Source organism: Cervus canadensis, chromosome 2 (genome assembly GCF_019320065.1).
Source record: "Cervus canadensis isolate Bull #8, Minnesota chromosome 2, ASM1932006v1, whole genome shotgun sequence".
NCBI classification, from domain to species: Eukaryota; Metazoa; Chordata; class Mammalia; order Artiodactyla; family Cervidae; genus Cervus; species Cervus canadensis.
The window spans coordinates 84,808,089-84,821,945 of NC_057387.1; the positions used below are offsets into that span (position 1 = coordinate 84,808,089).

General features: G+C 36.1%; 1 protein-coding gene across 2 annotated transcripts in view; it reads right to left on the reverse strand.

The window, feature by feature from the left end:
• The window catches only part of PRKAA2 (protein kinase AMP-activated catalytic subunit alpha 2), a 68,960-nt gene that overhangs the window by 8,255 nt on the left and 46,848 nt on the right, over positions 1-13,857 (reverse strand). For both annotated transcript variants that reach the window (XM_043461180.1, XM_043461179.1), the window contains exons 6-8: positions 12,783-13,007; positions 2,847-3,351; positions 820-946 (exon numbers count right to left, since the gene is read on the reverse strand). In XM_043461180.1, the coding sequence (XP_043317115.1) occupies positions 820-946; positions 2,847-3,351; positions 12,783-13,007 (857 nt within the window). The remainder of the gene's footprint in view (positions 1-819; positions 947-2,846; positions 3,352-12,782; positions 13,008-13,857) is intronic.

The window sequence follows — 13,857 nt, forward strand, 5'->3', positions numbered from 1 at the left end:
CTGATTCCCAGTTTCCCAAGGACCCATCTTCAGAGATTCAGATTTTCTAGGTTTGGGAGAGTTCCCAAGAATCTGCATTTTAATAACAACTCTGGATAATTTTGAAAAAGGTGTTCTGGGGACCATATAGACACAGCTATCGTTGATGGCAATTTAAGAATAAAGTTTAAACTGTTGAAAACAGCTTCCTTAACTCTGAACTCAGTTTTCCTCTGATTCCATCCAGCAGTGGATCCTCGGTTTATTCTGCTCACATCCCACTTGGGCCTCTGAGCAGAATAAGCACATTTGCTCAGCCAAGTATGACTCTCGACTCATACTAGATCCTTAGACATGACCACCTCCCCTGACTCCTTTGCCTCTTGGATGGCCATGGGCATAAAATCTAACCCAAATCCCAGGAAAGGACTATCTAGACACCATGGCTACCCAAGATAAAAGAAACTCATCAACAGGGAATTTTAGCTATTATAATGCTTACTGATAAAATATGAAAGGAGAAGTGTGACAACCTAATTCAGCTAATTGTAGGTAAAAATTATTTCCCTATTATTCCTTATTTTCCTCCAGAGTCAACACTTCAAATGACCTTTTTTTAAAAAAAAAAAAAAACGAGGAAGCACTTCTCCAGAAGAAGTGCTAGATTAGAGATTTTTCTCATCTTCAATCCTTTCTGTTTCACTTACATTCTTAGTTAAATCTAGATTACTAAAAACCAGTATAGAAGGCTACCCACCATGTCTTTGAGAAGATTTAACATCTTGTCAACTACTGCCAAGTTTTATCTTCTCAGAGCTCATGCTTGCATGGCTTCCTTACCATCAATGCTTTTAAAGTCCAAGAGATAGCTTCTATTGTCAACCAGGTACAGCTGTAAGCTCATTTTCACATAATTGCCAGTCACTGGGTTTCTCCTTCTTACGCGTAGATGGTATGCATTCACTACCTAAAATGAAAAACCTTCTTGATGAAAAAACATCCAAAATAAAAAACTATAAAACATTCCCATTATTTTTATTGCAAAGAATAATATCTAAACAAATAATTGGAAGGGTTGGGGTAGAGAACAAATTTCTGAATGACTGTGTTTTTACATTACATAGTAGTTTAGTATTTATTTAATCCCCACTAACAGTACTGTGTGGGGAACTGCTGCCCGCTCCCGTATTCCTGCCTGGAGAACTCCATGGACAGAGGAGCCTGGCAGGCTACAGTTCATGGGGTCACAAAGGGTTGGACATGACTGACTGACTTTCGCTTTCAACAATACTGTCTACAGCAATTAAAATTGAAAGGGAACTCAGAGATTCTAAGAGTCTAGCCTTCATTCCAGACACGCCTCCACTCCAAACCATATTTTGGTTGCCAAAATATTTTGGTTTCCCTGTCTCAATTTGAATACCTTTAACTATGAATATAGAACAGACAGAAAAAGGAGATGTAACATGTTAATGGTTTGAATCAGGCACTGTTAATAGGTACTGTCACAAAGTTTAAGTATCATAGTAATCTTGTGAGGAAGGTATTATTTGCCTTTTGAGGATAATAAAACTGCAACTCAGATAAAGAAGATTCTAGTGTTCAAAATACCTTATCAAATTAGTTCCAAAAATTTCTCAATAAGGACTTCTAAAGACACTAACATGTCTTTTTTAACTAACCAAATAAAACTGTTCAGAAAAGGGAGCTCTTTCTTAAATGGTATTAAGGAAATATTATTGTTTATTCCCTCATTGTTCAGTTGGTAAAGAATCTGCCTGCGATGCAGGAGACCCTGGTTTGATTCCTGAGTCAGGAAGATTTGCTGGAGAAGGGATAGGCTACCCACTCCAGTCTTCTTGGACTTCCCTTGTGTCTCAGCTGGTAAAGAGTCCACCTGCAATGTGGGAGACCTGGGTTTGATCCCTGGATTGGGAAGATCCCCTAGAGAAGGGAAAGGCTACCCCCTCCAGTATTCTGGCCTGAAGAATTCCATGGACTGTACAGTCCATGGGGTCACAAAGAGTCAGACATGACTGAGCAACTTTCACTTTCACTGTTGTTCATTCATTCCATATACAAATAATGAAATAAAAACATGTCAAATGAATATTTACATGGTATGTTTGAATATGTTTTTCTTCCCTTAAAAGTACATTGACAGTCCTCAAGAAAGGAACAACAGTAAAAGATACTTGAAAATGAAAAACAGATCCCCCCAACATATAGTCAAATAGAACTGAAATGAATTTGAGTACTAATAAAAAACAAAAAAATACTAATAAAGCAAAATGTGGGATGAGAGTAACAAAAATACATCACAACTAAGGACTAAAAATACTAGCCAAATAAGAAATTTTCTCAACTTACAGAAAAGTATTTGTTTACTAAATAAACATGCCCTGATGGTATAATGTGTATCAACCACTTGTGCTACAGCTACTGGTGAAAAAAAGTAAAAACAAAATCTGCCCTTAAAAAGACAGAGAAAGGTAAAAATGTACTATCTTTGAAGACATATGACTTGTTACTGTTATGATGCATGCTAAAACAGGTGGACTATTTTCTCAAGGGATTTCAAGTTGATTAAAACCATGTTTCTCAGCCAAGAATACTATTCTCTATTCAAAAATATATAGGTCCCCAAATTCGACAATTCATCCTTACAAAGATTTGTTTTGTTTTGAATGCACATGGTACATTATTGGAAAGAATAGGATTTATCAGTCCATTTATTTATTAAGACCACTAAATTCATATCAAAACCAACTTTTTATTGATCTTAGTACTCAATTCAGCAGCTCACACAGGCTTACTATACAGAAAATGGCTTCTACAAATGATTTTCATATACTACAATTTCCTACCTTCCATTCAAAATCCAGTTGCTTCATAGCTCGGTAAACTTCAGCCATAATGTCATATGGTTTGCTTTGACTTCGGATTCCAAGATGCCACTTGGCTTTTTTCACAGCTAAAGATTTGGGCTTAGTTGTATTCAGTGCATCCAGTGGACATCGTGCTTTAGGGCTGTCTGCTATAAGAGGTGGCATCCTTTCCGGATGAGGTTTCAGGCCTGGGGGAATATGCATGGTACTATCATCCATAAAAGAACCAGTTGGGGGACTAGAGGCGAGGTAGAACTCACTGGCTTGGTTCATTATTCTCCGATTGTCAATGATAAGATGATAAGCCACTGCAAGCTGGTCTTGAGGGTCACCACTATATAAACTGTTCATTACTTCTGATTCTGTACACTCAAATTTTTCACACACTTCTTTCACAGCCTCATCATCAATGACGTTAGCATCATAGGAGGGGTCTTCAGGAAATAAGTAACTGGGCAAATCTTGTTTAAACCATTCATGCTCTCTAGGAAAGATACCACAATACACTATTGTAAGAACATGCTTTGGCAAGTCCCAAATAATTTAGACATGGGGCAATACAATATAGCAGAATCAGAAAGACCTGGGTCTCTAGTCACTTACTAACTATGGGACCCTGGGTAAGTTCATTAACCCTTGCTCTAGAGTAACTATGATTATTCAGACTTGGGTATTTTGCTGACATTTTCACACACAAAAAAAATAAAATAAGTCTGTCACTTCAAAGGAAACAACTGGTAGTATTTGGTGCCAGTGATGAAATTCAAGCTTTCAAGTAAAATGTTAGAATTCTGCTTATAATGGAATTCTATATATATACAGAATTCTATATAACAGAATAATTTATATATGTTTCCATAAGTTTGACAGCTTCTCAATATTTAAGAGACTTTTCTACTTTTAGAGTGAAGAGAACAATGACCATGATTTGATAGTATATAACGAAATGTGTTACCATTCTGAACACCAGGCTATCTCACTAACCCAATATTTTCCATATGACCAATGCAAGATGTTACATAATCATACATGGGCAGAAGCTCCACTCAAAATGCAAAACAGACCCTGTGGATTTCAATGTAGTAAAGTACAAAAGTTCACTGGTATGTTTTCTGATTTGATATTGCAATTAACATATTAAGCTTTGATTTAATATCAAAGAAAAATATCTGTAACTATCTGAAAGGTTATGAGAATGTTCCTCCCTTTTCCAGCAATATCTGAGATCAGATATGTTTCCTAGACTTCAACTAATACAACGTATTGCAACAGATGAATGAAGAAGTAGGTATGAAAACCTAGCTGCTGTCTCTGATTAAGAGGATTTGAAAAATGTAAAATAATGGTACTCTTGTCATCATATTTTGTTTTGGAAAATAAGGTTATTTTTCATGGGAGACATATTATTCAGAATAAAATGTAGTAGGTTTACTAATATTTTTAAGTGAATTAATGATTTAAAAATTTTTTCACTTTTGATTTCTAATATGAAATTGATAAAAATAACCTGCATTAAAAAGAAAGACCCTCTGGAGTCCTCGATTTTAAGACTGTGGTGGATGGGGGGGGGGGGGCAGTATTCAAACCAAAACATTTGAGAACCTGGTCTCCTAGATCTTATTTTCACACTATTCCAGGCCTTTACACATGATGTTGACTACTGACACCCTAGAATATCCCATCCCTTTTCATTTAACTAACATATACTATTTCTTCAAGACTGTGTAACCATTGCTACAGGGTAAACGGGGCACTCCCTAAGCTAAATTCAGATCAGTATATATTTTACCTGAATGCCTTCTACTGACTAATCCATTTATGAATATTTACTAAGGACATACAATGGTAAAAATGCACACTCATTCACACAGAGATTACATTCTAGCTGAAAACAGACTACACAAATACTCTCAAAAATAAACACAGAATTACAAATACACAAATACAAAAATGTGTGATAAAAACTATGAGTGAAAAGCACAAGGTAAAATGAGAGTACATAACTAAGAATGGGAGGCGAGCGCTTAAGGAAGCCACTCTCAGTAACATTTAAGCAGAAACCAGAATGATGAGAAGTCAGCTAAGCAGAGCTGGGGAATAGATATTCCCAGCAAAACAAACAATATATGCAAAGATTCTGAGGTTAAAAAAATGTTTCCTATGTTCTGAACTGAGGCCAGAATCATGAAATCATAATAAGTTACTGGTTGGAGTGGCAAAAGATATCAGGTTTTTCTGACAGCTGTAGGCTATAAAAATGGTTTTGGGACTGAACCTATGGTTGATGATAATAGCAAAGATGTTAAAGAGGCAGGGGTGACATGATCTAATTTGCATTCTATGAAGATCATTCCGCTTGTGATCAAGGAACTGAATTGAAGGGATAAAACTAATGAGGAGGAGGAGGAGGATGCTAGTGCAATAGTCCAAGTGAGAAATGATGGTGTGCCGTGTCTTATGGATATACACAGAGGTGAAACTTCTACAGCTGCTAGTAAAGGATACTATTATAACACTCATACTTTCTCACAGTTGTTACAGATTTTTATACTAAACTGAGAGCTCCCTGAAACAGGGACCATGCCTTATTCACCTGCATTTCAGTAGCCAGTACAGAGCAAGTGCTCAATAAATGCAGAATGATGAATAGACAAAGAAGTAAAAAATGAATTCATTATTTAATTGCTATATCATGATAATAATAAGCACCTACATAAACATTTGGGCTTCCCAGGTGGTGGGAAGATCCCCTGGAGAAGTGTATGGCAACCTACTCCAGTATTCTTGCTTGGAACTCCCATGGACAGAGAAGCCTGGCAGACTACAGTTCATTGGTTCACACAGAGTCAGACAGGAGTGAAGTGACTGAGCACTACTAGCACAAATAAACATTCAGTAATAAAATGTAAGTACCAGTAAGTACTAATTTTTTGAAAAGAAATAACATAAAAAATAAATTGCTACATATCTAGCATTTTTAAAACACCAAATTTTAAAATAGGGTAGATAAACACTTTCGAATAAACTCCAAAAATTCATTCTTCTATTAAAGCAATGAGATTACTAGCAGAAACTGTCAATACTAACTTTTTTCAGAACTCTGGAAATTAACCAAAGGCTTGTAATAATCCGAGGAGTGTTTGTTTTTTAAAAAAATGGTTGTGTCTCAGTAAGAACAGTGAGACTTGTGACACTTTAAGTTACCCAATATCCATTTCTCTTCCCCACTTCTATGGTGGCCTTGAAAACCAACAGCCTCACAATCATTTTAAACCCCCAAACCAGCACCTAGAACCACTGGGAGGCAAATGGGGAGAACAGGCTTAGAGTTCTCCAAAAGTCCTATCTCCAGAGAACTGTCATTATTAGACAGGGCTGGCAGATCTCTGGAAACCTCTTCTGTCAAGCCCTGTCTTCATCTGACCTTAGAGTTCTATCTGCAAACAGGCTTTTGTCCATAACACTTGTCAGAAACAATCAGTGGAAACTGTCTATAACATCCCAGCTGCCAAAGCAGCAAAAAGAATTGGAGCAAACAAGAAGCTGATCAAAAACCTTGAAAGGAAAAGTTAGGGACCAAGTTCCATAGGAGTCCTTAAAATACTCTTAAAATCCTAGAACTCACAAACGCAGGACTGTTGTTCATGCCCAAAAGCCCCTGATTTCTCATCACTGATTGACTCTGAGGCTCTAAGCTAGAAGGAATCAAGACTAATGCAGAGTTATGGACTTATTAAAATGCTGAAGACACACCCCTACACGGACACAGAATCCCTCAGCAAAGGTTGGGAGACTGATTAGATCAAGGCCTTTAAGGAAATCTTTCTCTAGCAATTAGCTGACCATTAAGCTAACGAAGCAGAGACTTCAGCGGCCACCCTTGACAAAGAATACAGACTTAACAGAATTAGTTAAGTAAAATCACTAAGTAAATTAGAGCAACAACAGTGTACAACAATTATGAATTCCAGGCATCTATGCAAGAGAAATAAAAACATATGACCCTTTAAAAACATATACATAAATGTTCATGGCAACATTATATGAACCGAAATTAGAAACAACTCAAATATCCATTAAGTGATAAATGGATAAACAAAATGTAGTTTATCTAAACAATGGAATATTTTTCAAGCAAAACATTAGTTAAGTACTGATATTCTACACCATGAAAGAACCTTGAAAACATGCTAAGTGAAAGAAGCCAGACTCAAAAGGCTATATGCTGTGATTCTATTTATATGAAATGTCCAGAAGAGGCAAATCCATAAAGAAAGAAAGTAGATGAGTGGTTGTCAGGGGCTGCAAGGAGGAGGAAGTGAGTACAGAGCTTCTTTGGGGGATGAGAAAAGTGTTCTGGGATCAGAGAGTGGCGATGACTATACAACTTTGTCAACATACTAAAAACCACTGAATCATACAATTTAAAGAAACAAATTTATGGTATGTGAATTATATCAATAAAATAAATGTTTAAAAAAACAACAGAAATAATCTAAATTTTCATTTCTAATTAATTCAGAAAAAGAACCACAGTTCTTCACAATAATAACAATGCCAATTAAAAAGCCATACCTTGGGATGGGGGGAGGATAAATCAGGTGATTGGTATTAACATATACACAGTACTATATATAAAATAGTTAACCAACAAGAACCTACCGTACAGCACAGGGAACTATACTCAATATTTTGAAGTAACCTATAATGGAAAAGAATCTGAAAAGGAAGATATATACATGTGTGTATGTGTATGTCTGTGTCTGTGTGTGTGTAACTGAGTCACTGTGCTATATACTTGAAAGTAACACAACATTGTAAACCAACTATATTTCAATAAAAATTTTTTAAAAATTTAAATGATAATAAAGCAACCCCAAACATGTTAAAAAAAAAAGTCGTACACCCAGCTTTTAATTTTAAGGAGTCAATTTCTAAACAAGGTTAAGTAGTAACCAGGATGTTTATGAAGGTTCACCTGAAACAAAATCAATTCATTTCAGACGGGTTACTACACAGCCTCCAGAAACCATCTTTCTGTCACTGCTGCCTAATACCTGACTTTCATATAAGACTTAAGACTAAATGAGCTATAATGACTCCAATCAAATTGTCTAAATTTCACAATGTGTGCAAACTTCTTTAAGCGCAGCTAAAAGGTCCTTATATATTCACTTTAGGACAGTATTAATGGCTAATATTATATGCTTGGCATTATTCTAAAAATGTGAATTATATTAGAATGAATATTTGTAGTTTCTAACATTCAACTGTGTCTAGACCTACAGAAATAGTAAATTCTTATGTTTTAACCTAAGACTATCCCCCAAACAAATCCACTATAAATGATGTAACTAAAGCACAAAGAGGTAGGAAATATGCTAATAGCTAGTAAACAAAGAATCAGAATTTGTGATTAGACAGTTGAACTTCAGATCTTTCATTTTAACCATAACAACATTAACAACAATACTAAGTTTTAAGCACTTAAAGATGTGAGTTTCCTGAAGACAATGTCTTTCTTGCCTACCAATATTCCCAACAATTAGCACAGGACCTTGAACAAAGCAGATGTTAAATAACTGTTAAGTAAATAAAAATGATTAAATGAACAAATAAATACAGATATATTTTCTAACCTCCAATAGCCTACCATCTTAAGAGAAAAAAAAAAGATATGTACAAAAATAAAAGCATACCTTAGAGATATTGAGGGCTTGGTTCTAGAACATTGCAATAAAGTGAATATTGCAATAAAGCCAGCCACCAATATTTTGGTTTCCCACTGCATATAAAAATTATGTTTATAGTGGGGCTTATTTATAGGATAAGGTCAAAATTGATGTGTGATCTAGTAGGTAAAGACTTAGGATTCTCTCCCTCAGTCCTCAGATTTAGGTAACTCATTGGCCTTTTCTCTGACCAACATAGCACATATCAAGGCAGTTAAAATAGCATCCTTGAAAATACATATGAAGTCTCTTTTACCTGTAACTGTTTAAGCCAATGAAACCTTTCAAATTTTATTACTATGGGGCTTTTAGGTAGCACTTTACATTTTCATGTTGCTAATAGTTTTATTCTACTGAAATAAATGAATGTCATAAAAATTATGCTTAGAGTATCTTTAGACTATTAAGTTTGCAAAAACATTATGCCCAAAAAACAATGTATGTACCTTGATTAAAAAACATTTTATTGCTAAAAACTGCTAACCATCATCATATGTGGATTCCACAAACCTTTAATTTGTAAAAAAAAAAAAACAAAAAAAAAAACACAGTATCTCCACAGTGCAAAAAAAGTGAAGCACAGTAAAACTAGGTATGCCTGTAACTATAAAAAAGAACGTCATAGCATGGCAGAAATATAACATTATCATGGTATGTTGGAGAAAGGATGGATATCATAGGACTGGTGTAGCAATATGGATTAGTTGAATAGTTCAGGTTCTGAAATCAGGCAATTTCTGAGCCCTACTTTTGTAAAATGAGAATAACAATAGCTACCTACTAAGACTTGGAACTTCTCTAGTGGTCCAGTGGTTAAGAATCTGCCTTCCAACGCAGGGGACATGGGTTCAACCCTTGGTCTGGGAACTAAGGTCCCACATGCCACAGAGTAACTGAGTCCACACTAACCAGAAAACCCGAGCACCACAACTACGGAGCCCTTGTGCTGCAACTAGAGAGAATCCTGCACGTCACGATGCAGAGCCCATGTGCCACAACTAAGATACGATGCAGCCAAGAATAAAAAAATATGTGTATTTTTAAAAAAGGAAATACTATAAGCATTCAAAAGAAATAAGAGCTATCTATTAAGAATCAATGCAAGAAATCAAAACCACAATGAGGTACCATTACACACCAGTCAGGATGGCTGCTATCCAAAAGTCTACAAGCAATAAATGCTGGAGAGGCTGTGGAGAAAAGGGAACCCTCTTACACTGTTGGTGGGAATGCAAACTAGTACAGCCACTATGGAAAACAGTGTGGAGATTCCTTAAAAAACTGGAAATAGAACTGCCATATGACCCAGCAATACCACTTCTGGGCATACACACTGAGGAAACCAGATCTGAAAGAGACACGTGCACCCCAATGTTCATCGCAGCACTGTTTATAATAGCCAGGACATGGAAGCAACCTAGATGCCCATCAGCAGATGAATGGATAAGGAAGCTGTGGTACATATACACCATGGAATTTTACTCAGCCGTCAAAAAGAATTCATTTGAACCAGTCCTAATGAGATGGATGAAACTGGAGCCCCTTATACAGAGTGAAGTAAGCCAGAAAGATAAAGAACATTACAGCATACTAACACATATATATGGAATTTAGAAAGGTGGTAACGATAACCCTATATGCAAAACAGAAAAAGAGACACAGAAATACAGAACAGACTTTTGAACTCTGTGGGAGAAGGTGAGGGTGGGATGTTTCAAAAGAACAGCATGTATACTATCTATGGTGAAACAGATCACCAGCCCAGGTGGGATGCATGAGACAAGTGCTCGGGCCTGGTGCACTGGGAAGACCCAGAGGAATCGGGTGGAGAGGGAGGTGGGAGGGGGGATCGGGATGGGGAATAAGTGTAAATCTATGGCTGATTCATATCAATGTATGACAAAACCCACTGAAATGTTGTGAAGTAATTAGCCTCCAACTAATAAAAAAATTAAAAAAAAAAAAAAAGAACTAAAAAAAAAAAAAAAGAATCAATGCAAGAAAATATGTCAAGTATCTAGCAAAATGCCTGTTATATAAAATCATTCAATTAGTAACTCTTTCTGTTAAATTGTATTTTGTCAAATGAATAATTTCCAAACATTAAATACAGAATATGAAAAAATTTTAAAATGATGAAAACTATAAATTCAAGTTACTACTGAAATTAAAAGGCACCTTCTCCTTGGAAGAAAAGCTATGACAAACCTGGACAGCATATTAAAAAGCAGAGACATTACTTTGCCGACAATGGCCCGCCTAATTAAAGCTATGGTTTTCCACTAGTCATGTATGGATGAGAGAATTGGACCATAAAGAAGGCTGAGAACCAAAGAATTGATGTTTTTGAACTGTGGTGTTGGAGAACACTCCTGAGAGTCCCTTAGACTGCAAGGAGATCACACCAGTCAATCCTAAAGGAAATAAGTGCTGAATATTCAGTGGAAGGACTGATGCTGAAGCTGAAGCTCCAATATTTTGACCACCTGATGTGAAGACCTGACTCATTAGAAAAGACCCTGATGCCAGGAAAGATTGAAGGCAGAAGGAGAAGGGAACGACAGAGGATGAGATGGTTGGATGGCATCACTGACTCAATGGACATGAGTTTGAGTAAGCTCCGGGAGATGGTGAAGGACAGGAACGCCTGGCGTGCTGCAGTCCATGGGATCACAAAGAGTCACACATGACTGAACAACAACAACAATTTTAAGTACTGAGATGGTTGCCACTCTTTTATACCACCCACATATGTGTAAATTAACTTATCCTAGTAGGTTTTTATTTACATTGTTCTTCTAAAGCTTGTGAATATACAGGTACCTGTTCAACACAACAGAATCAGTACTTTTATTATTCTAAGTATATGTGCTGATGTGAACAGGTGCAAGTATATACACATATTAGCATATTTAATGCTCTAAGGAAAAGCCAATTAAGTGACCTATTTACTCTAAAGAACTATGAACACAAAAGAGTTTTCCCCTGCTAAGTTGTTCATTTCCATTCCAAAACTAAATATGGTACTAATATACAATTTTACATTTTTATGTATGAGGCCTGGAATACTAACAGAGGCTGAGGGAAGAAGACACAGGAATGCAAAAGAGATCAGCAGCAGTTACACAAACAACTGCCTCAGCCATCATTTAAATATTTCAAGAGTCATAGTCTGACTTAGGAAGACAAGGCAGAGTATTCAGGAAAGATGTTAAAAGAATGCACTTGCAAATAAATACCTGATGAAATGTTAGGTAGGAACAAAAAACCCTCTAAGAAATATGACTGATAAATAAAACACAGAGGGCGATGAATCATCCTGACTTGTGTGTGCTATATAAAGGTCATATTCACAGTAACACCAGCAACTGCACTTTCCAAAGTTTCTCACATAACAAGAAATCCTTCACAGCAAACCCACTAGCGGCTATTTTTGGATTCAAAATCTTAGCAAAACTCTTTATGGTTTATTTCATCAACTCTATGTAAAATATATAACTCTCACCCTGTTTTTTTCCATTTGAAACGTATTCAAATACTTTCTGAATGTTTGCTGTATTTGTAGGCCTTCTAGCACTGTATATACAAAGATGCTAAGACACTCTCTTACCCTTTTATAGTTACAAGAGAGGAGAAAGATACACTGAAAACAGCTAGATACAAAATGAGAATGAAAGCATGAACAAAATGTGGAAATCACAGATGTGCAAGCAACTGACAATGCCTTGGAGAATCAGGAGTGATTTCACAAGGAAGGTGTTAAGTGAACAGAATTTTAAAGGATGAATGGAAATCTTTCAGGTCCAAAAGGGCAGAAAAGGTATTAGAGGCAAAGGAATAATATAAACAACGACATGAAGGCATAAAATATGCATCATTATATTTGAGGAACAAGGAAAAGTTCACTGTGTCTGGAGCTCTGGTACAAGGGGTAAGAGCAGGAAGAAGTAAGCATAGCCTTACTATGACAGGCCTTGTATGCTTTGCTACTTTAACTGAAAAGCTTGGGACACAATCTGAAATAATTAAAAGTTGAATGACAGGGCCAGGTTTATATGATAAGGAAACTAAAATTCATATAATACTTTAGTGTTACAGTGCCTATCATAAAGCAAGCATTCAGTTAGTGGTACTAATATTAATACTAGAATATGTACTTAATAGTCACAAAAAGAATATTCACCTGATGTCTTTGATAGTTGCTCGTTTCAGGGGATCAACCTGCAGCATATGCATCAGGAGAGTGGCAACAGAACGATTGAGATATTCTGGGATGTAAAAAACACCCCCTCGGATCTTCTTAAACAGTGTAGGCACATGCTCATCATCAAATGGGAGGGTGCCACAAAGAAGAGCATACAAAATAACACCACAGCTCCAGATATCAACTTCAGGACCTGCATACAGCCTAGGGGAAGATGACAACACAAAACTGAAATGTAAGTGTCACTTCTCAACTGCATGTACCCTACTTCTTCTCTGTGTACCTATATACACAGTGCTGACTCCAAATGTATTGCTTTCCAAGCTCTGTAGTGAAATCCATGGCCACTCCCCAACACTCAATGGTTGTTCCCCCGAAAGAACAATTGGTCTAACCCATTGCTATTCAATTTTCCCAAGAGAAAATAGTACTTATGTGTACTTGACACAAACTAAACTGAACTTACTAATTAAAAAGTATAAAACTTTCTATGGTTGATTTTTGATAGAAACATCAAAGTAGATGACCATAAACTTTAAGAAAAGCAATACTATATAGTGTATAGGCTAAATCTTCTTACATAAAGCAATTAAAAGACAAGACAATGCATAAAAGATAGAATGTTTATGCCTGACACACCTATTTTAAAGAATATTTGAAATAGTAAAGTACCTAACTAGTTCTATAGCAATCTCTTTCATGATATTCATGCTATATCACATTATCCTGCATGCCTACTACTTTCATTCAAATCACCTGGTAGCTCATGGGGCTAAGATGACCTTTATCCAGAAAACCTATGCCTAGAATGTTGTTCCTTTTCTCTCTCACCTTTCTACAGTGTTAACATTCGCCTGATGGCACATTACCAAACTCAAACCTGAGCCTCAGGTAGTAGAGTAAATCTCTACAATTCCAATTAAAACAGTAGAATCCATTTCAATATAAATCACTATCCAATGTTTACAGTGTTTGCTATGTAGCCCAAGCTCCTATATATGCAATGATAACTGTTTTATATTTTCTCTCACAGAATTCTGTTAACTTAAGATCA